The sequence below is a fragment of the Cebidichthys violaceus genome, unplaced genomic scaffold (assembly GCF_023349555.1).
Source record: "Cebidichthys violaceus isolate CVI_PGR_0920_01 unplaced genomic scaffold, fCebVio1.0.p SCAF_9, whole genome shotgun sequence".
Lineage (NCBI taxonomy): Eukaryota > Metazoa > Chordata > Actinopteri > Perciformes > Stichaeidae > Cebidichthys > Cebidichthys violaceus.
The window spans coordinates 9,584,232-9,608,669 of NW_027176975.1; the positions used below are offsets into that span (position 1 = coordinate 9,584,232).

The 24,438-nt window shown below is 38.1% G+C and overlaps 1 protein-coding gene and 1 long non-coding RNA gene across 2 annotated transcripts; both read left to right on the forward strand.

Moving 5' to 3' along the window:
• Positions 1-10,394: 10,394 nt before the first annotated feature.
• Positions 10,395-11,016, forward strand: LOC137867601 (uncharacterized). Its single transcript, XR_011102183.1, has 3 exons — positions 10,395-10,431; positions 10,521-10,689; positions 10,893-11,016. It is a non-coding gene; the product is annotated as an uncharacterized lncRNA (long non-coding RNA).
• A 9,872-nt stretch (positions 11,017-20,888) lies between these two features.
• On the forward strand, positions 20,889-23,140 carry cox7c (cytochrome c oxidase subunit 7C). The gene is made up of 3 exons (XM_068704197.1): positions 20,889-21,053; positions 22,479-22,625; positions 23,038-23,140. The coding sequence occupies exons 1-2, from the start codon at positions 20,979-20,981 to the stop codon at positions 22,593-22,595; spliced, it is 192 nt and encodes a 63-aa protein (XP_068560298.1). The 5' UTR covers positions 20,889-20,978; the 3' UTR covers positions 22,596-22,625; positions 23,038-23,140.
• Positions 23,141-24,438: the final 1,298 nt, after the last annotated feature.

Consider the following 24,438-nt stretch of genomic DNA (forward strand, 5'->3'; position numbering starts at 1 on the left):
TATATATATCGGACAGGCTATGTAATAATGCTAAAATAACTTTCATTTAAAAATAACTGACATTCAAGAATGAAAATAAATTGAAAATTGTTTAAATAATCATTTCAAAGCAAGTTAAGATACATTGCAGTTTGATGGCATGAGTTGAAGGGGCAGCAGTTCACTTCATGGATAAAGAATACAAATTAAGGGAAGTGATGGCTTTCATTGATCTTATTCATTTCATCATCTTAGCTAAATTAACTGAAAGTTGAACTTGCTTGTCCCCTTGTACAGGTTCAGAAAGTAACTATTAATTCTGACAAGCTAACTTAACATTAGTCTGTTAATTGTGTGTTTGTCTTCAAATGATTTGAATTGGAAGGCCAATATCAAGCAAAATGCTAACTCTAGTTCATTTCAGCATCAGTTTTTAGTGTAATGGAAACAATTTCTGTTGTCTTGTGAGCTTCTTGCAGGACGTTTCTGTATTTGTTTGTTTAAATAAATGCCATGTTCAGTTGCATCAGATCACTGAGGCTACACTTTCTAGACTGCTATGAGCACAACAGGGCAAAGTAGAAACTTTGTCCCTAACCTCACCAAGATACCAGAGGAGTTCCTCTCACATATTATTTACCTTAATTCATAACCAGTTCTTGATATATAAATTAAAGATTCACTTTTTCAAGAAGTCATTCATAACATAGTGAAAGAAAAACCCCTCCGGGAAGTGATTCTGTTACCATCATAAAATAAATAAATCTTCTTTCTATGTTGCCAATAAAGGGCAAATAAAACTGACTCTCAGATACAGTAAAGCAACTACAGCAGCATTACAGTATGATTACACTTGATGGAGCTTGATAGACATGCAAGGTTGCCTATGATGGAACCATATTTTTCTACCTATAGCTGTTTTTCCTTTTTTCTCAGGTAGTTTCTAAAGAAAAAAATGCAGTGATGACACAGTTTATGATAAAATGGACAATTATACACAATTTACTATCACTGGTAGGCGACCAAAATCACTCTACTTTAGTCGTGGAGAAAAAGGATTCTATCAAAAAAGGCAGGGAGGCGTGTAAATCAAAACGTTACTCCCTAAAGTACAACTGAAATACATTCTGTTTCATTTTTCAATGGGCAACAACGTATCTTAAGGCAAAGTAAAGAAAAAATATCTGAGTTTATTCACCAAAGGTTTCCAGGCTTTTGTTAAGTGTTTTCTGTAATCGATTATATACTTTCAACTCTTTATGATTAAATTAGCACTTTTCTAAATAGTTTCTTACTGGAGTATCTCTTCACTCAAGGTGTAAGCCTGTGTTTATTTGTCTTGTGCTTTAGTCATGTGAATTACAGTTTTCAAATACTTTGTAGCAAGGAACTAAGTTAGCAATGACTTAAAACGTCAAAGAAAGTAAATCAAACACAAGTTATCGAATTGAAAATTTAGTTAAAAATGCCATGAGAGATTTGTTCAGTAGACCCAGCGCTTGCCAGTGAAGGAATTATCATTGTTATTTTCTCCCTTCAAAATCAATCTGGTTCCAAGCAATTGGATTGCACAGTTAAGGTATAGTGTGTCACCCAACTGACAACTGTAAATTAGGGTGTTGAAGAAAAACTGCTCTACTTTCTACTAATAGGAATGTTTCACAGTGCCTGAAATAAGGGGATCTATTTCTCAGGGGGCTGATTTTTCACTTTGAATTACTCCTCTGGTCCATTCATCTCCTGGCCAATAAAGTCTAAAAATCTTGCCGACGCCTTGTCATTTTGGAGATTTGGTGTCAGTCCTGATGAATGGCATTTCATCTCTCTGTTAACATGTTTCTAACGCCTGCAGCAGACTAAAGCTAAAGGCCCAGCAAAACCACAAAGTCCTGCAGCATTAGAAGGAAATAGTAAGAGTGAAATATAATCCAACTAACGGAAGAGTATGACCGACTAATACATCTGGTTGATTGTTTCAACTCTAGAGCCGAACTTACATTAGAATATTTCAAATAGGGTTATTCCTCTTGGCGGAGTAAATCGATCTGAGGTGTTTTGGAGCAAATGAAAGTCATTTGCTGACATAAGCTAATGCAAACTGCATTGAATATGTTGTTGATTTGCGACTGTAGCAAGAAATCAGTCATAATGAAAGTCCACTGTAAATATCAACATAAACTACATGGCAGTCTCCAAATTACCACTTAGGTCATCACCTAGAGAATACAATAGAAAGTAGATCCATAAATGTTCACAACAGTTCATACAGTTATAAAGCAAAAAAAATAAATATTTGTTGTGCCAGGAGCAGCGTTCCTCTGTGGAAATGTGGGCCATCTACCTCCTCGGTCAGCTTCTATCTGCTCTGCTGCACCTCTCTTACCCGATGGAGCAGCAGCAACCCATCAGCACCAAACCCCGGAGGCTATCTGACTTTCCTCGTAGAGGAACAGGATTACACATTTTTCTGTTTGTTTTTGTTTTCCCAAAGATGTTGGTTTCAACTGGTGAAGCCGACCAAATAGACCTGGAGGAAAATAGACAGCACATTGGACATCATGTTAAAAAAAAAGAAGAAAAAAACAGGAATGGTTTGAGTTTCATTTTGTGGGGAGGAGAGGATTTATGTTGGACTTGTAAGAGTGATGACAAGTATTGCCTAAAGATTTCAACAAATTAAACTGCTCTCTCTGTACATTATACTGTTTAGCCTTTATTTACAATTGGATCGTTATATATAGTATACCAAACTATGATAATTCAATCCAGCGACTGCAAGATACAAAATATTGTAAAAATCAATGCAATACATTCATACCTGTCTGAGATTGACTTGTTACATTGATTTGTGTTAGTATAAGGAGAAACATTTTTTTGCGAGTTATTGCTACACTTTCCCCTCCACAATATCTGTTCGTAAATGACACAGCATAGTAGAGGCCAACAGTGACTGATTGCTTATGGATTTCCCAAACAAGGTAATAGTTACTGATGCAGCAGTATGTGTTAGTTTTAGTATCATTCAAGACAAACTTTGTCCTCTTACTTATATTTCCCTCCTCCTCAAAATGCTTCTCCAGTTGCTTTTCCCATCCAGAATGGCTGCTGCATTAATAAGCACCAAAGCGTCTTAATAAAGACTCACTAAATATGAAAGATGAGGCAAACTAAAGAAGAGGCACAATCACCATGAGTTAATATAGCAGGTTTTTCTGCCAGGGACCGGAGTGTCTGACTTTATGGGTCTTTACTCTTGTGTATATTTTGTCTCCTGCCTCAGTTACTCTTTTATTTCTTAACTAGAACTCAAAAGAGCTTCAGTTTTGATGTTCAGGTTGTCAATAAAAAGTCAGAGTCCACAGTTTTGTACAGTAAAGGCTTGTATCCCTCAGGGCTGTGTGCGCTCGCTGCTGTGCTGGTTGTGTTTATTTGTCCCTCTCAAGTTCTCCTGCACAGTCCCCGGAGATATCAACATTAAATTGCTTTTTGGTTCAGAAGCTACTCAGATGCATTAGAACTTGTAATGGACTTTGCCTTGGTGAAGGTGACAGACGGCGTATTGATTGTGCCTACTGGGTACAACTGAAACTGCTTCGCGCCTTTGAATAATTCATGTCTCTATCACAATTATTGTCCTAATTGTAACAATGTTTGGATGGCAAACCGCAAGAAAGGAAAAGGAACTTATTTTGTCTCCCTCTGCCCTTTATTATTTGAAAATGGAAATAATAATGTGATCATTTTTCATGCAGCATTATAATCGTATCCATTATAAAGATGATAACTTGTGTTGCCTGAAAGGCAAACAAAGTTTGAGACGGATCACGCCTCTTAGTTTTAATTAAAAATCACAGACAGCTTAATTGCAGTACAGTTGTGCTCTGCTGGCCCGTCATTGCTTCAGAAACTGAAAACAAGATCGTAAGAGGGACTGCTGCGGGTGTATTGTTTCAGAGTTCTTGCCCCATGCCCCCCATCAAGTCTGGACTTTGCAAACTTTCTTCTGCAAGTTTCTTATTGTGGTGTGATGAACTCTCCTCGGAGGAGGATTCTTTAAATTGTACTTTGATATGTAGAAATTCCTGGGACAAAATGTCACTTGAACTCGTTCTATATGCACCTGAAAGTCAAGTGAGGCACTTAAAGTTCTTCTGCTCTTTTGTCATATTTGCATCTCATGAAGTAAGCCGATTTTAAAATGTACCTCGGCCGAATTATGTATTTCTGAATTGATAATGCTGATCTGTAATTCATTGGGGGCTCTTACCAATATGTAAGATGCCATACATATTTATGAAAATCTCCGGCTTACATTTAGCTGATTGTGCACTTCTACAGGCTGACGGGTTTGGTCATAATCCATCATTATGTCTTAAAGTAGTGGCTACTCCAACCCCTCAACCCTCTCCTCCCACCCCATTCTGAGTATATTGAATCATCACTGAACTTTATTGAAACATTAAAAGTAGCAGAGGCGCTGATGGCATGAGCTTATCAGTGAAACTTTCCTGAATGGCTTTAAAATGCTGTTGGTGTTTTGAACATGTTGCTACTATCACTGTGTCTTCCCTGTGTTTAAACTAAGACACTACAACATAGCAAATGTTTGTGAACTCTTATCAGTTTGAAAAGCATTCTGATCATTGATGTTATCAATATTATCTAAGGCCCCTTGTTCTTGTTTCTTTGAGAGAATGGTTCTGTTTTTCTTGTGTTATTCTTTGAACTTCCTTGCATCCCTTTCCCAACACCACACTGTTTGTTCCAATTTCTTCCAATTTTAGAACCTTTTATCTGTCTGCTGTTGCCCCTTGCCAACCTTTTAGCATGGAGTCTTATTTGTCCCATATTGATTTGATCCTTAGAAATGGTGCTGTGATGCAATGTGTTTTTTTGCAGTTTTCAAAAATAATCAAACATGACTGACAAGTGTTTGATTTGTATATCAGAAGCTGTCAGTAACTTCACAATTTCAAGTATTAAATTGGGCTATTATTTGAAAAGGCTGGAAAAAAATCCAAACAAAATTCGGAAGCAGACATTAGACAAAGCATTATCTGATTGCAGTGCACGCACATTCTTTTTTTTTGTGGCTGTTTTGCTCAAGGATTAACAAGGATTATTGATTTCCCTTCAATAAGACCAAATGTAACCTTAGTCCTATTTTTCTAAACTTTTTCAGTCATCAGCCAATGATACAACCACACATTCACACAACTCTTGGCTCACTGCCAACACTAAATTGCAGATTTCTTTCAAAAGTTTTTTTTTTTTTAATTACTTTGCTACATTTTGACTGTAATAGGAAACTCACATCTATTTTTTGTCACTATACTATTACACAGTTATTTTAAGGTGACAGGGTTACATTGTGAGTGGTATTATCAGTGTATTTCCTGTAATATTACATGTATGAGAAAACAGGGGTCAGGGAAAGGGCCATTAAACAAACTATGTCTGACTCTCTCGCTCTCCACAACGTAAACTCTTCAGTGTCGCAGTATTGATTTGGAACATCATTGAATCTACAAATACAACATCAAGTGTTGAATATCTGAATATGGCTTTAAGTCTAATCAAATGATGTCAGACAATTCAGTAGATTTTTGCCCCTAGCACATCAGTGCTGTGATATGTACCACGTCTGGATTTTACTCCTCCGGTCTTTAGGTAAAATGCTGCTAAAAATGCTTAAAAACTTTAGCCAGTCTGCTGTTAATAGATTTCATGTTGATGAATTTCTATAAACATGAGGCAAACTAGATGATTTAGAGTGCCGACATACGAAGGTCACCAGCTGAGACTCTTATGCAACATGTAAGGATGCCTGGTTATCAAAGATTTCCCATGGAAAACTTACTTCAACTCTTTATGTACAGTAATTGTACTTATTTGTCCCATTTGACAAAATGAAAAGCCTGAATTGTGTAAAACTTTACATACACCAACAACCAAGGGATGTTTAAAAACATAATGACCGTAACCTGATTTCTTAAAGTAGAAAGTACAAGCACACACAGTAAAGTCGGTGTGTCGGAAGCTTTGAATTGTCATTGTGAGGATTAATAAAGAATGAGCTTCTTTAATGTTACGCCTGAGTGAGCTCATAAAAGTCGACATGTAGTGAAGGAGGAGATGGAATACAAATAAACCCAGGCCCAATAAATGTCACTACTTTCCTTTTGTGTTTGCAAGGCATGCAGGAAATGGGAGACTTGGGTCTCCACGATAGGGAGACAGGAAAAAGAGGCAGGGAAACTCATTTTGCACAGGCAAAGGGCATTGCAAAATACTTTCAATTTGTCATACGCAATTGGCTGCATGCTTTCAGAGAGCAGAGGAAAAAGGTTGTGTTTTCATGTGAGGCCTGTGCTTTATCTGATTCCACCTCCTCATCACTGAAGACTCAAGAGAGAATCTGATCGAGGAATTGCTAGAGTGAGCTTTTGTAAATGTACAAATCCTCCTTTTGTCTGTGTCGGCTTTTTCTTTTTGCTCACCACCTTCACCGTCAATTTATTCACATATTATGATTCACTTCCTTGCACGCTTTGCTGATTCAATTCAATCTTTAGGTAGTTTTGAAACCGTCTTGTGTCCACGCTGAATGAGATTCTAATAGAAAACATGTTTCCTTTTATTTTTACAAGGACATCTTTAACTGACTTCTTCGCTTTCTCAAGAGCAGGTGAAAGAGTTGTCAGGCAAACTGTTTGAGAAAAGGCCAGTTGGTGTGGTGAATGCAACCTGCAACCTTGCTAAGTGTTGGCGTATAGCAGTGTTGCGGTCAGCTGAAGTTCAGTGTCTGATGGTTAAACCTTGCTCTTGCACCGCCGTTTATTGCCACAGTTCTGCAAAGCTAGGAATGCAACATGAGCAATATCGTGGCCCTGATCTTTGCAAGCAGCCCTGAAAGAACCTCAGTCATCAGTTTCATCTCTCAGCTCCAGGTACATCTTGTTTGTCTTTTCAGCAAAAATGAAATAGGCTCTTTGTGACACGATCTGAATATGTCAGAATTTTAATTGGTCCAAAACGTTGGTAATATTAGCACGCTAACACACTAAACTAAGTGAACACAGTAAACATTATACCTGTTTAGCATCAGCATGCTAGCATTGTCATGGTGGGCATGTTAGTATGCCGATGTTAGCATTTAATTCTAGCACTGCTGTGTCCAAAAGTACAGCCTCGCAGCCGCTTGCATGATTGTTTCATTTCTCCTTGGATTGCCTTGGTATTGAGAGAGGAGGAAAACTCTGCATAAATACACACATAAAGGTTGATCTGCATCGAGCCTTGGCTGCCTTGTTCAGCCTTGTTTAGCCACCTGCTTTCCATCTACACACACAGTTTGTACGAAACTCATAAAGTCAACACCAGCAGCATACTGCACATCACTGCAAAGAAATAGCTATTAAACTCTGTTGTTAACACACATGCAGGTACACACATATTCCTTAGTCTATTAAGTCTGTTACCCAAAGCTAGGGACCATCAGAGAAACAGAAGAGCCCTTGAGGTGTAAGGGCCCTGGGCTAAAAAGCAACTTAAATCAATTCCATTTGATTAGGTGCACTACATCTTCTAATTCCATTAACGCAAGGATGGGTTTTCAATAAATGTAACTGCAGGCAAATGGTGAGGCATAATTTTGTGAAATGAAATAGGTCACAGGTTTGGAATAAGGGTGTGAAGTTCTTCCTTTACTGCTTTTTGTCCGTCCCGTTTGCTGATAAGGGTTTTGCCTCATCCTGATGCTGCAGTCTTGATCGGTTCCCTTTTGCAAAGCAACCCCCCAAACAGCATCTAAAAATGCTTCTAGAATGCTTAGTCTAAATTGTGTCACAGTAGGCTGCAGACCACCATGCAATTGCCTGATTTAACTCTAACTACCGATAAATAAATACACAAGGAGGTTAAGCATTTGAATAAGGTCCATTGTATTTTTCTACTTTCTTTTTTACTCTCCTAATACCAGACACATTACAACTGCAGACCTAAAGCCGGGATTCTGACAGACAATGAATGTGATTACACTTGTCACCTATAGAGGAAAGTGGCTGGTCCTCAGAGAATATCAGAGCGTGATTGGAGGCATGATTTGATTTTAAAGACCCTGAGAAAAATATCTATCAGCAAGCCAGTGAAGCTAGATTTACTGCATGACTGCCGCAATTCTATGCCTCACTAATCAACCTTTACTGTACATACTAAGCTAAGCTAGGGCCAGGGATATTGGGCCTGGGATGTTTCCTGGCAAAGGCAATCATACATAGCCTTAGACATATTGCATATATATATATATATATATATATATATATATATATATATATATATATATATAGACATATATATATATATATATATATATATATATAGACATATATATATATATATATATATATATATATATATATATATATATATATCTATATATATAGTCAAACAGTATGTTTGTGGCATGTGTAGAAAGTTTCCACTTCTTGAACTTTCTGCTGCTTATCTTTTGGCCTTGTTAAGCAGCTGATCCCACACTTGAACTTTTCTGGCTGTTCAAATTGTTTGCATAAATTCTTACCCAGGCAATTTTTTTTTTAACTTTTTTGTATTTAAAATATACTGACATTTTCAATAGTACACTGCAAATATACTATCAAAGAATTGTACTTTCTGTAAATATATAAAAAGTATACAAAAGTTACGCTTTCAACTATTTTCAAAATTCAACTTTTAACACACTTTAAAATAATTGTACCATAGTATACTTTCAAGAAACATATTATAAAATAATATACTTTAAGTGAAAGTTCTGTGCAATTACTTAAATGTACTTCTTTGAACTTTGTTTTCAAACATATTTTTTTTTATATTTCAAAATGTATGCTCTAAATTACCATTAAAACAAATGAACCAGATGCACATTTTTAAACTATTTTGATATCTTGCCGTTTTAGTACATCTTATTAATGCTTATATTTCAGTACATTATGTGTATATTTCTTGAGGGAAATGTTAATTATTATTGATTATGTGAATTAGAAGAATGATGCACCGAAAGCCCCTTTATAACCTTTCCAATTGTTTAAATTATAAAAATTGTATAAAGTACACAAATAGCTACACTCATAATCATTCAATAATATTTGTAAGTAAAATGTAGCTGAAATGTATGAAATCAAAAGTTTATTCATTCAAACACTTAAACATTACGTAAATATGCTTTAGTATAACCTGAATGTAGACAAATCAAGTAAACTTTATGTGACTGAATCATCACTTGACGCTCTGCGTAAGGAAACGTCACTTCACCAACGTGACACGCGACTCTGATTGTGGACTTGGCATTCTGATCAGATTCTGACCGACTGAGCAGGACCAAGTTATTTTAGAAATATTTGTTTTACGAAGATGGATATGGTTCTTTTGACAATTATATTTGAGAGGTTGGTGAATTTAGGTTAGCACGTGTCCGAGGATGCTGAATGGCCTGCTATGTGAGTTAGCACGAGCTAGCGGCTTTGGCGCCGGTTAGCATAGTTGCGCTGATTGTGAAATACTCTGGCTTCGTCGCGACGTTGCTTCCAAAGCAGAGGACCTTCGGTAGAGAACACTCTGCTCACCAAGCTGCTGCCGCTCAGGCTGCGTGCGTCAACAGCTAACTTCCACCATGTGGCTATAGTCACATCGTGGTTCGCTAGCACTTGCTATCTGGCTCAGCACTAGCTAGAAACACCGCGTGAAAGGTAACAACGCTGGTTGTAGTGCACTGCGGGGCTTGTCGCAACCCGCGCCTGATACTAGGCTTCGTTTCACGATGCCCCGAGGCGGAACGCCCTTCTGCTGCTAATGGTTATCTAGGCTATAGCCGGTTATGCTAATGCCGCTCAGGCTGCGTCATTTGCTAACACAGGCTACCTACATTTGAATCGGCTGGCACCTGCTGCTCGAGCTCGGCACGAGCTAAACTGCAGAGAGGTTTACACAGTTGGTTGACATTACAGTATAAGTGGCTCGTTATACTGCGGTGGCCTGAAAATATAAATAAAATAAATCTGATTTATTGCCAATTAGTGTTAGGGTTTCATATGCAGGGAATGGGATTTGGTGTATTGACAACGAATTATGGAATAATATACAATACAATATGTACAATGCAAGATCAGACAGATGTACCTCTGCAGCTGGTTATTTGTCATTCTGGTTGAAAACTAACCTTGTAATATTTTCCATTACTTTCAGGTACAACACTACGGGGCCGAATCAACAAAGTAGATCACGTCTTGTCCAGGCAACCTCTCAATGTAGGTGAGCAACATAACATATGATGGCATTGATAAGTTCTATATGAACTAAGCCATAGTTTTCTGCAGAAATGTTGGCTCTATCTTGACCTTGTTATTTTTTTTCTGTTTTAGGTAGAATATGTGAATGGGCGTATGGGAATGTAAGGTGTGTGGAAGATCAGTAGGAAGTAGGTATGAATTGCTTAAACATTTCAAGCTAAAACAATAAAACATTTCTTTCACTGTTTTTTTCAGGTAAATGCAGAATTCATGCGTATAACCACTTTGGTCAAGCCATGTTCCTGGCACAGCTTGACAAATACACAGGCAACATAATGATGGTCGTCAGCAATAGAGCTGCTGCTGGAAGGAAGATCCGGCTCGTCATATTCATATGTGAATAACGTCTATCAATTCCTAATAGGTAGGTAGAGATCTTCCAACTGTATATTAATGTGTTCCATTGGTTCTCTCATATACAGCACACCTTGGCTGACATATCATATTGATATAGTTCCTCAAGTTAATTCTGATTTACTGTTCAAAAAATAATATTGGTGTGTAGTCAAAATAAAAGAAAATGTTGTATGAATATGCTGTGACATCTCTCGTATCTTCTCTTAACAGACGCTGTTATTCAAGAGTTTCCGGAGACGAGAGCCTCGGACGTGCGAGCGATCATCAGACGGAAGAGTAACAACGAGCAGTTCAACCAAATGAAAGGAACATAACGTGGATCATGTTTGTGTTTCTATTTAGTGAGAGTCTGCAGCGGTGCAATTCTTTTTGATGGTTCAGTGTTCATTTGTGTTTTAATCTGAATCATGGTCATTCTGTTTTGTTTAGTAATACATGTACCATGTAAACTTAAATCAGAAAATGTTTTGCTCTCAAGTATATTTTTCTTATATTTCTCAAATGCATTATATTACAATTATTTGAAAGTGATTTTAAAGTTACAATTTAAAGCAAATTGTTAGATTTATGATGTTAGTACATTTATATATATTTACAAATAGTACAATTCTTGGCAGTGTATTTGCAATGTACTATTATAAATATAATATTTGAAATTCAATAAAGTGTTTGATTACTATCTGGGAAGTTTATTCAGCATTTAGGATACTGGTAATGCATTTATAATATTGTAATGTATAATAGTATGTAGTGTACAAAGTAATATAGCATAGTAATAAGAAATTGTGCTTTCTTAGTAATTGGAATAAGCCAAAAGTATAACTTTTGGTATACTATTACCACAATATAAATATATTAATATTTACATATTTGTAGAACACTCCTAATATATTTGAAATATACTTAAACACAAAAAGTATCATTTAAGTTGGCTATCAGCATGTATATTAGTACATAGTCATTTACTTAAATTGTACTAAGTATACTTTTAAGTTGTTCCACTTTAGCACAAAAAATATACTAAATACACTTAAAATTGTACATAACTACTTTTTAATCACAAATAAAATATATTAAGTACAAAATAAGTTGTTCCAAAATAGCACTCTTTAAGTATACTGATGATTAGTAGGGCTTCAAGTATACTCAAGTATGCTACGATTAAATATATTTAGCATATTTATTTTTCACCTGGGCTCCGCTTCTGTTTTTGTTTTTGACATCACTGATCACAGTCAATTCAGAGTAAACTGGTCCTTAAGCTGCCGCAGAGTTTGTGTCGGACACAGTGCTGCATCTTTAATGCGGTGCTAGCGGGGAAACTCATCAAATATTTGTGTCTTTCCCAGTCAAGCAACACAGTGCTTACACTGGCTGAAAGTCACTGATGAAGGTCAACAATCCATCAGGTCCTGAGGATGGAGAACAGCCTGGGCCACTGAATGAACATTTAAAATGATGAATGTATGTGGCAGATGGACATAAATCCCAGAATATATGCTGACCACATGTTTTCTTTGTAACATCAACATTATACTTTTATATCAAGGAGATGTAATAGCACAGCACACTTGCATGGACTAAGATAGCATGACAACAAACAAACTTTACTTTGCTTTACTGAAAATCAATTATAAAAGAGCTATTGCTGCAATTCTTTTTGAACTTGATTTGTCCGGCACACTTGTCAAATATTTCTAGCTGAAAGATTAGTTTCATATATAAACATGTGTTGTGAAAGATACTAACTGACCTCTAGTCTCAAGTTCGCACATGGGCAACAGCATCCACTTGTATGAATATCCATATTAGTCTAGTCATTAGCATTACAATAACAGATGAGCAACACTTTACCGTAGCTGCACCATGGTTCGATATTCAACTACAAGCCAGCAACCCGTTGCCAGGGAGGGAAGGGAGCAACAACTGTGCCAGTTTATGTTGCGCAAGGGGAAATCAAGACGAGATTTATGAGCATAATAATGAATTCTATGCCTGTTTTAATTACAACAATCCTGGCCTCTTTGAAGTATGCTGTTGTCCTTTACACTGAACAGATAAACATGGATCAAGTATTAAATTTACATGTTGGTGAGATTTTTTTAAATTATTTTCTTATGTTTGTCAGTATTTTTGTTAACAAATTGCAGCAAAAGGACCTTAATTGCCACCTCTGCTTACAGGAGGAAATTTAGGATTCACTTTGACTTCCACTGTTGATCAGTGATATCAAAACTGAACAGGGAGCTTAACTGGGTTTGTGAGATACATTAGCAGCCCATGAGTCATAAGCGCAGATGATGCTAATGTATTTCATGAATGAATTTTGAATGTCAACCAAGCATCATTAGAGGGGCAAAGAGGCGCCCTGCGCAGATGCTTTTCATTTCCGTTGTCTCTGAAGCACCTGTCCCCGCCGTATGTCAAGTGCTCAGACCTTTCCAAAGCGAGCTACACAAGGCAAACTGATCAAAATCAGTGCCAAAGCAAGTGAGCGACAGTTCCACCTGTGTTTTCACCAGGCAGCCGCTTCTCTTTCTCATGCCGAGATAAAGAGTCTGATCTCTGGCAGGATAAAAAAAAAGGATCTGTCAGCTCCTGGCAGGCCAGAAAATCAGACTCCTGCAACACCCACCTGTTCTCCCCAGGTGATGCTGATAGGGGGTTGGGTTGGGGGAGTTCTAGGCATCTTAGACTTCTAGTTATCAGTCAGTCAGTTGATGACAATAGTTTTTTAATTCTATGTTTATCTAGGAATTCCATATTTTAGCTTCCTCGTGGACTCGTAATCATTATTGTGTAATTGTATAGTGTCATGATTAACAATGACTCAGAAATCAAAAACTCCAAACTGGAGACATATGTTTTCTCCTTTGAATTCATGTTTTGTTACATGCAAATGCTGGTGTTTGCTGTATTTCTTGTTTTAATTGTTGTATAAGTTCATATTCAGTCATCCTTGGCACATGGACTCATTACCATTATCATGCAGATTTTTGCATTTGTTTTTTGCCTTTGCATTATGTAACCATTATCACATTGTATATGATCCTTTACATACTAAAGGAACTCCGCCACCCTCAAAGGAATAACATGAATAATGTCTTAAGGGTGTGATCTTCAAAGATGTACATGAAAGGTGAATGATGTTCATCAAGCTAGGGTCCAAAGTTTACCATCAGTTTGAGCAGTCAGGAAGTGAGAATGCTGTATGCATAAAAGACTAATAGTCCAACACTGGGCAGGAGAGAAATCCTCTACTGAAGTTCAAAGTGAATTGTGACCTTGCGAGATGTTGGCTCTGATAAATAGCAACTTTTTTCACAATTCATATGATTAATCAGAAAAATATGCTCTATGAGCTCTATGCTTTTTAAGACCACTTCAGGATGTGTGTGTGGTGTTTAATTTGTGTATCTAAGACATACATGATACATATATGATGAAAATTATAGAAGACAAAGACAAATGTTGAAATAAACCTTTTCTAGACGGCTTTAAACAAATGAATCCCATGCAAAATAGTTTTATCATAAATGTATTTAACTTATGCTGTTGGCCTGTACTGAAACCAACCAAAATCCTGCACCCTCATACATGCCTAACACAATACACATAAAAAAAACACTAACATGCATGCAAATAATGGCAATAAAAGCATTGAGACCCACCACTATTGTAACTGCATCATTTGGTAGAATTTAAATGCTTAAATTATGCGGTCCCTACCTTATGTGTGCATCCCTTCTGCACATACATTATGCATACAATTCCTTATCACTGCCTGACATACAGGAATGCTGATGAACATATGACTCACACTATAAAATCTTGGCACACACAGTGACATCCCTAGAGAATCATGTGACTGGCAGTCTCTGCGTGTTGCTATGTTTATATCTACACTGTAGGTGAGCACACAGGGACATGCAAAAAGTCTGGATAGCCTGATCTTCAAGTTTAGTTCATCACATGTCACATCATCTACATTTAAGCATGTTTCGTTATACATGTGTTACACATAACTTAATTTGACCTCAGTTTGACACTATTTCCACTGTCCTCTTTACGTGCATCATCATTATTAGGCTGATGTCCAAATAAGAACTATGTTAGTATCCCCATATTGGTAGCGAGAAAATCCGCTGCATGTATAGGAAAAACTAATAGTGCATTGTATTTTTTCATACATGGTAGGAAATGTACCTCTCTTGAATGCATTTAAAACTGATTAAACTCTTTCTTTTGGTAGATTTGAATAAATTTGTCTGGAATTGTAATCATCAACTAGTCTGGAAAAGGGACCATATCATCAACAACTCAGACGTGTTTCCGCCAACACGGCATGGGAGAATGGCTTTGGCTCAGAATTAAAGTAAAAAAACAACAACTTTTGAAGTCAATAAAGTGAGATTAGATTTTTTTCCCCCACTTGTATCTGAAGAGTTTCCTTTATGCCCCTCATTACTGTGTGAGTTGTCTATCAAAGGTAAGACCCAGCTGTGGTCGAGACTGGGTTTATTGTTTGTGCCTAAGATCACACAACAGACTGACACACTGTTATATGCTTCCTTTGTATGCTAATACTTTCTATGCAAATTGACTCTGAACTGTGTTAAAACAATTAGTAGGCAAGCTCATTTGCATGTAATTGTGCTCATGTAATATCTTTTTTTTTTGAAAGTGGAAAAGCACAAGTATAGTTCAAATGCGTTTACTGAGCTCGTAGAGCTTTGCATCCCAAAGCAAACCTCTGTTTTTGTTTGCTTTTTGTTTTAATTCTGATATTATTTTGCCAGGAAGATTTTGTTGATGTGGAACAAGGTCAAAGCCCAGAATACTGCAGGGTGAAGCATGTTAAGTGAGCTGAGAGGAGGCAGAGTGCGTTTGATGGATGCTTGGCAGGTTTAGGGTGGAGCCTCTTAAGACCTCTCACACACATTGACTGGCATGCACTGCTCTTTTTATGAGGTAGTGGAGGGCTGCACTGTCCGGCACAGAGCATAAATCAAGAACGCTCATGTGAATTTAGTGATACAGCAGGGGATGAATATTTTTTTCTTCCGGGTTTTGCTCCGGGACAAATGTGTTGTTAGGTCTTTCCAGGCGTGTTTAATGATGCTAAAGCAGAGGATAACTACGATCGCAGTGACTGAACAACACTGGCCTCTATAGGCAGCCAGAAGAAAAGGAGTAACATGAGGAACTGAAGGCGGAAACCCCATCATTTGAAAAAACAAATCTCACTGTGTCTCCCTCTCTTTCCCTCTCTCCGTATGTGTGTTTAAGGCTGTATCTGTGAGCGCGACTGCCTCTTTTTATTTGTTTGGGAACATGTCACTTGCACACGTCTGTTCTCTTTGTGGCTCTGTTTGTTAATGTCACTCACGACAGCCAAATTGAAGGTGCCATTGTTAGTGTCGGAGGGCACTGGGAGTGAATTTGACAGCTTGACAGCTCTCATTAGCCTATTACACACAAACAGTGGCACAGATGCTCCCGGTCAGTCCTTGGTCAGCCTGGAGCTTCGCTTAACGGCCTGCTGACAGGTGGCTTTGTGGCACTCTGTCTCATGGATGACAGGGTGGCAAAGCAGGAGCTCATCTTCAATAGGCTGCTGGGATTGCCAAGGACGTTAGATATTTCACAGACATAAATACTAGTAGAGTATAATGAAATGAATCGTGAAGATTATACAAACATGCAACCACAGATACAGTATACAGTAAAAGATATGGAAATAAATAAATGAGAGAAATGGGAGGGAGGCAAACAATCACATTAACTTTTTATTGGGTGGTTCTAAAACTATTTGCATGCAGTATGATTTTAAAAAGTGTATACAATAAGTATTTATACCATTCATGGTATAAATACTTATTGTTTATTAATTTAAACACATTCAGATATACGTGCTTTATGAAACACATTCATTCACACAGCCTCAAAAACACACAAAGCACACACCCACACACACACACACACACAGCTCCGGTCCAGTGGTTGGCTCTGGAGTCAGATTTTGCTTTTTACTGTAGCTATTGTCATTTGTTACGGCACACAGCTAAAAAGTTGGGCTCTCACTTTCACTCCTCACCAGCTGAAAACACCCAATGCCAGAGGCACAAAAGTTTTGTTAAACTGAATGGAAGGTAAATGATTTTCCAACACACCTTTTGAAGTTTTTGCAATGCCTCAAAGGTAAAATAGAAAGAGGCTTGCATGTAATACAGTCAATGAAAAACCTGTGCAGACAAATAGTTTAAGAAAAAAAGTAGGAGTGGACCAAATGAAAAAAGAGTGAATGAGGCCAAACAGTGAAAAAGACTGACCTTGAAGAGAAAGTTTTTTTGTTTTCTTTTACTTTTACCGTGCTTGGAGTTTCTATGTAATATAATGATCTTTTGTATGCATGCATGTATTTTAAATAGCCCACAGTAATCTGATGTAGGTGGAAACCTTTGGTTTCTGTCTTTGACCTATGTTTGCAACAGGTTGACAACTTATTTGGGTAGATCTGCCAAATTACATTAGATCAAGTTTAAAAGCCACATGGCCCGGGCCTGTGGAATTTGTTTTTGGTACAGTATGTCCCTCTCTGCGGCACAAATACTTTAAGATACAACAGCAGACAATCGTTTTTAGTTCATGTCATTGGTAAGGAGGAGGGAGGAGTCCTGATGGCTGACGGAAAAGTACATCTGGTCTAATTCCACCAAAATATGCATATTCATTTTTGTACAATGTGAAGCAGTTTCTATTTAAACAGTAAATCAATTGCTGATGTGTGAAAAATGGGGGGTGCCACGAAGGCAGGAGGGTGTTTTACACCTCACGTAACCCTCACGAATGAACCTCATAAAGAGCGTGCTATGACTGGACTGGTGCATGCTGGGGGCAGGAAAAAACAGGAATGACTCAAATTTGTCATGTACACCTCTGGTCTCCAGAATAATTTTCTATCTAATTCTCTTTCCAGCCCGGCAGGTTTAATGTAGAATCCAATCATCAGCGTACATTTTATTTCAGAGGAATGGCAACATTGAAGAGAGAGGGAGAGGGAGTGAAAGCCTGTTCTCAACATGGAGTGTATTAAAACAACAGTGTGCTTTGGAGGAACGCAGATGTTGCATGCACACATAATGATGCTTGTTATTTAAGAGGCCTTACCCTGAATGTACAGGCATAGGTTATTCATCTCAAGAGGGCTGGGTCAGCTGCAAATCCATGCAATTTCCCCTTAATCCACTTTAAAGATTAATGTCAAATCATGCCACTGTGTGCATGTTGTGAACTCCCATAGTGACTTACCTGGAGGCTGCATGTGTCTCTGTGTGTAATTGTGCACTGTATAGGCCTACAGCCTGTTCGCCTGTGAGCAGCTGTGCATTTACTGTATGCCCCTTAGGAATCCCACTTACACTAAATGACAGGATTTATTCTGATCATAAAACAGACAGAGAAGAAATGGAAAGAAGTCGCACTGATCAGTCCTTCCTCTCAGTCCCACAAAGAAGAGATGAAGCCATCCAAACCAAACTGAGAAGGACTAACACCTGATGTATCACACTGCCCATGGAAACAGAAACAGCCCGTCTCAGCCCAAATACAAATCTCACTATCCTCTCCCACATTCCACAAAAACCTGTAATTGGGAAAATCAGCTCTTGTCAGCGGCAATGATGCAAGACGCCTTAAACTCGAGAGCAAAAATACTCTGCTGCCAAAATGAACTGTCCTCACTGATTAACATTATCCATTACCTCTCGAGTCCTTTGAGGAACATTATTGCAAATCTAGACAGGGAGAGAGACCCACTTTACCTTGGCAGTCTAGGCTGCTATTCATCACATACTGTGGCAGATTGGTTGATATCGGCAAAGACCATTAGAAATAAAATAAACAAACTTAATAAACAGATATTTATTGCATGTACACTTTTTGTTTGTAATAATCAAGCAAGCGATGTTGAGTTAATATGCACAGAGCCTGTCACATCATTATGCACAGTCATGTGGTTGATTAAAGGTTTGTTTACAGATATGACTGTGCCTTGGCTTCACTGAAGGCTAATTGGCAGACTTAAATGAGAATGTGGGTTATTATTTAGGATGACAGCTTTTTGTGTTTGTGTACCCAACATGTTTGCACTGCTCTTTTTCACACAAAGGAGCTCACATGGCTATTGACAGAGCACTCTGAACAGATTTGCTCATGAGCCAGGGAAAGTCAATAGCTCGAAATTAAGGCAGTCAACAAAAATAACAAACTGGAGTTCCAGGATGCGTGCATCTCAGAACATGAAGCAGGATGGATTTCAGAACTGTGTTGCTAACCTTGTATGACAAGTAATAACATCAATATTTACAATAGGGTCTGATGACATGTTTGTGGTGTGATTCCCAATCCTTCATTCCTTTTTAACAGATAGCGCTGGCAACGAGAGCGCAGACGCGTGGCAGCTGGCCAGGTGATGACCCTGCGTTGATAGATGTGGCAGCCATGACGAGGGGTAACCAGCTTGCCATGGCTACCCGCATCACAGCAGATAATGTCAGAGCTCCCCCAACTTGTCAGAACAGCAACACTGTTAGCTGACAACACTGAAAAAAAACATTTACTTTGTACTGGGACAGGATCTACTGCTAGCATTGTGTGTGGTACTAATATTACAGGTGTCACATATCATATACTAAAAGTATTCCAAAGGTGGTCTTCAAAAAAGAGTGTGAACCCAAATGATTTCATTTGGTGAAGAACTATTATAAGATGCTTCACAATGAATCATGTATTTTGTCTTTTGATTCTTTTCTTTTTTCTTCAGATGCCCTGTCCTGCTCTGTGTTGCTGTAAAACTGCAACATGTCAAGTGTTGCGTCAATCATTAAGACAACAATTTGGAACATGAAGAACATGTGAGGAGGCCTTGTGAAATTGATTTATACCTGATGATCATTTGAAGAGAAAGCAGTGTCTTACTCTCAATCTGAAATGGCCTTGTAGTTGGTGATGCTAATAAAGATGTAATGCTAATAAAGGTTAAGATAAGGGTAGATAAAAACAACAAACTTATGCAAAATTACATCTCATTATTCCATACAAATACACAAGTGTAAAAACAGCAATCTGCTAAAATGTTGCAGAACAGCTTTGGACAGCCCTATAGCATGCTCGTGTTGTCACAGTCAATATGCTTTTATGAAATCATCATCCTCTCTCTAAGTTCTATGTAACGTGTTGCCTAATGTGTCTACCCATCCATACTGCCTGTGAAATCCATTTTACAAAACCCATATGGCACTTGTTTTATGATGACGCTGTGCAAATGCGTCACATTACTTAACATCTGAACGCAACCTACCATAATGAATGTCAAACCATTGTTCACGCTTAGGATTTGATGAGTGACAGAGTTCAACACATCAAACAGGCAGTGTCATAAAACTCTTCATTGACCCAGAGAATACAAGAGATGTGTACTCCATTCCTCACATTTCATAGCAAGAATCTCTGTGGATGCAAACAGACACAAGGAGGAAACCAAATTCATTGAAGTGAATACATGACAGTGACACAGTGGTTTGCTGTTTTTTATGACAAATGGGAAACAAGTCAGGTGAGGAGTAGCATACGTAAAGCTCAGTTTGCACACTTGAACATTAACCAATGAAAAGACGGCAGCAGCAGTGCTTAGGAAGGGGCACACCATCAGTCATTAGTCAAATTAAATTAAAATAAAAAATTAGCATAAGCCTGCTCTAGGTATTACCACGGAAGGGATATATTTGTGATGAAAGACTGCAAGTGCAGATAGCTTATCAAAGAATAGTTATTACTCAAGGACACACATATACACACTCACATATTCGTTTGGGAATACCAGATGTAATTTCAGATCTCAGTTTATCAGTATTTTTACAGCTGACCATCTGAATGACTCTTTCAAAGCAGGTAACAACACACTGATGTACTTTACACCAAACACTGCTGTCGTTAGTACTTTGTACACCTTTTTAATTTTGTCATAGAGGCCTCTTTAAAAGATTGTTCCACTGTAGTATATCTACTCACATGCTGACAATGAACACAAAAATAGAATATAACCTCAGTCCCCACATGAAGATAAAGGAAGAATATGCAGTAGGCGCTTCTCATGTATTTAAACTACATTTCCCACACACTATAGCCTCGTTTTCATTGCCCATAATCCTTTGCGCCGCTCTACCGCTTACAGGAACAAGAAGGTCGCCGATAGCAACGTTTTTACCGAAGCAGAGAAGAAACCAGGCTTTAATCATGCTGGGACAAGCTGTGAGGCGATTCACAACGTCTGCTGTTCGTTCTTCACACTATTCAGAAGGACCAGGGAAGGTGAGGTTATCTCATTATAGCAGCACTTTTGTTTGAAATGTGGTATTGTCTATATTCGGCCTTGTGTGTATCCACAGCCTCACTTGGAGGTCATGCCTGTCATTTGACAACAGCGTGATTGTAATGCTAACAAAACTAGCCACAGGCATGTGCATTTTCTCCCATACAATGTTACAAAATAAATAAAGGCATTAACGGCCTCATGACAGCAAGTGTGTATGTGTTGAAGGATACCTGGGATGGCGACATGTTGGTTAGCAACATTAGCTTTTTGGCTAAGAGGTTGTTAATTGCTAGCTAACTCCGTCAATGCTACCAAGTTAGCTGTAGTAAACACTTTTGTCAAACCAGAATAAGACCGTTGAAGCTATCTGACATGATGCCGGTGTGTTGGTAAGACGCAAGTACATCCACAAACACTTACAGAATGTGAATGTTAATGCTAAACGTTGCTCGTTAAAATCACTTCCGGCTTTTTGCTGAATGTTAAGGTCACAGCTAGATGCTAACAACAATCTAATTAGGCATTAAGAGTAAGTTAACTATGAATTATGCACACTGCAGTTTGCTTCCTCTAGAATTAAATACAAAATAATAAAGCTTGTGGACATCACTAATAGCGTTTAGATACACTTTACAGTTCCTGTTCCTGTTTAATGTGTATTCTTGTACACCACCTTATGTTTATGCTGGATCTTTGGGCTAAAGTTGAATGATAATAGGAGTTCCTTCAGTTTAATCCAAAGTGTATTTTGTCATTATTTAGTGGGCTTGATTTATATTATACAAATCATTGCCACAGTGGCATTTTTAATTCCAAAATGACAGATTTAAAAGTTTTTTTGACCCCTGAGGTTTTCTTGGTAATGTACTAGATAAGTTGCTTAATTTTTTATTTATTTTTTTCCTGAGAACATTTGCTTAGTTCTTAAAAGGCATGCACACAAATTGTATTGTACCTACAGTGGCCTGTGTAAAATAGACATGACATATTTGGCAAGAAATCATTTTTTATCATTGAGCCACTTCTTCTCCCTCATTATATATTTTGCAGGCAATCCCTAAACTTTCAATGACCTTGAGTCTGTCATTTTCGACCCTGGCTAACTTGTAATACTTGGATGCACTATGAAGCTTTTTGCACAGATATCCTGCATGTAGTAGTACTGATAATTTAGAATAAAACTGTAAAAGAACGTGTTCATTGCCAGGCAGAGATTTAAAATGTGTATCAAATGTAGAAGTCGAGTGCTTCCTAAGAACAACAGTATAGTCAAAAATAGCAAAGTTAAATAGTTTAGTATGGTAATCAAAAGAGTTGTATACAATTTCTTGGAGTTTCACTGAGTTACAATTCTCTCTCTTTCGCTTTCTCTTTCTCTTCCTCCCCCCCCCCCCCACCCCCTTTTTTTTTTTTTTTTACAGAACCTGCCATTTTCCGTGGAGAACAAGTGGCGTCTCCTCGGCATGATGGTGGTGTTCTTCGGCAGTGGCTTTGCATTTCCCTTCATCGTCGTCAGACATCAGATCCTGAAGAAGTAAAATGGACCAATGCTACCAACAGCCTTCGAGGTAATTATGACTGCTGTCTTTATCTAAATATCTACCTTCATTAAAATGTCAGGGTGATGTGGCATTTACTTTAGCCTTGGTTTGAACAGTGACCTGAGACAATGACGGTGCTTCACTGAGCCTCTTTAGCCTTTTGCTCAGCGGCATATCTTAAACAAATTATCTGTATGTCTGTGAGTGACGGCAACAAATGTCATGTGGGTTGATATCAACGCTATGTTTAGATAAGCTTGCACTTTAGCAAGTTAATGTGACAGTTTATTGCAGACATTGATGTGTATCAGATGGGAGCAGGTCAGAGTTGTTGTCACATTTATCTTTACTGGTGTTGACTCTGAAATTGCTTTTCTGTCATCAGGTGTATGAAAGTCATCTAATCCCTTTTTGCCCTATTTTCTTGTTCTCCCTGCAGGTCGTCAGCTGGAACATGTTTTATCCACCAGATTGCTATCCATGTAGAAGAATGGGAATCTCTTCATTTTCTTTGTAAATAAAGTATCCTCAAATATAACAAATTAGTCTATTCTTACTTTTTGCAATACCAGAATGTTTTCCATTTAAAAGCCATAATATTACCGAGAGTAAATGTATTCTATACATGACAAGCTGTGGACATATTTGGTAATAACAATTTATTTTGTTATCGATCCTGCTCTCGTCAAATTTTGGCTAGACAACAGGCTTGATTTATAGTAACATGCTAAAGAACATGTTTATTATGGCCAGACAGTACAACCTGATTACAAGGTACTACTACTAAAGTACTACCTTTTTGATTATGTAAATGAAGGGAAGTAGTATCCTATTCAGGGTCACTGGTGGGCCGGAGACGATCCCAGCGGACATTGAGCGGAGACGGAGTCCACCCTGGACAGGTTGCCAGGCGATCAAAGGACAGACGTCCATTCACACCTACGGGTGATCAATTAACCGAAGCAGCACATTAAACACATTAAACCACAGCAGACTGTGGGTGGAAACCTGGAGACAACCCACATGAGAATTGTTGCCTGTCTAAAAACACTTGCAGGTCCTTAGTAGATGGCTACATATTCATATTATGTATCCTGTTAGCATACAGAGAACATATTGTAAAAGTTAACAGAGAACCCATAACTTTATAAATTGAAACCATTTGTCACCAGCAACCCAAAGTGGAAACTCAAATTCACTGTGAAGAGGCTTGCATTAAATAATCCAGTCCTCCTGCCCTTACAGCTCTTCTGTCATTGTTCCCTCACTCTATAGCATAGCTCTTTAGCTGAACTCTGCTGAATAGCCTATTTTAGTTCAATTAACCCTATGCTTCTGGCCAGACTTATCCAAGGACAATGTATTAAAAAGGGGAGGTGCAACTGCTCAGTTGGTGAGGGAAGGGAATATAAAAGTTGGGAGTTTTTCAGTGCACCTCTATTCAGGTCTACCTCATGCCTGAAGTAGTTTTCAGTGGTCTGCTAAGGTTAGTTTTTCATTTCCTTGGGCTGTACAGCAAAGAGGTGCCTGGTTGGCCGCCCTAAATACATAAGCAGAGACTTACGGGGACAAGCTGTAAGCATGAGAAACAACCAGGTGTATTCTCTCTCTCTCTCTCTTTTTCTCTCTCTCTCTCTTTTTCTCTTTTTTCTCTCTCTCTCTGAGACGCGCGCACACAACTCAGCAATGTGTAAACCTGTCAGGTGGTTTTGTGTTCTCTTGCATTCGTAATGATGTTACCCTGCGTGTGCCTTTGGGCTTCCTGGATGGAAGAGCATTCAGGTCGTACAGCTCTTGCTAGGCGGTGATAAAGTTATCAGACATTTAATGGGGTCAACAA

What these genes read in the sequence shown, in the direction of transcription:
- cox7c (XM_068704197.1), top strand. Translation starts at nt 20,979, where the DNA reads ATGCTGGGACAAGCTGTGAGGCGATTCACAACGTCTGCTGTTCGTTCT. An exon ending in ATTCAGAAGGACCAGGGAAG is followed by an intron (nt 21,054 to 22,478) that starts GTGAGGTTATCT and finishes TTTTTTTTACAG; the next exon opens with AACCTGCCATTTTCCGTGGA.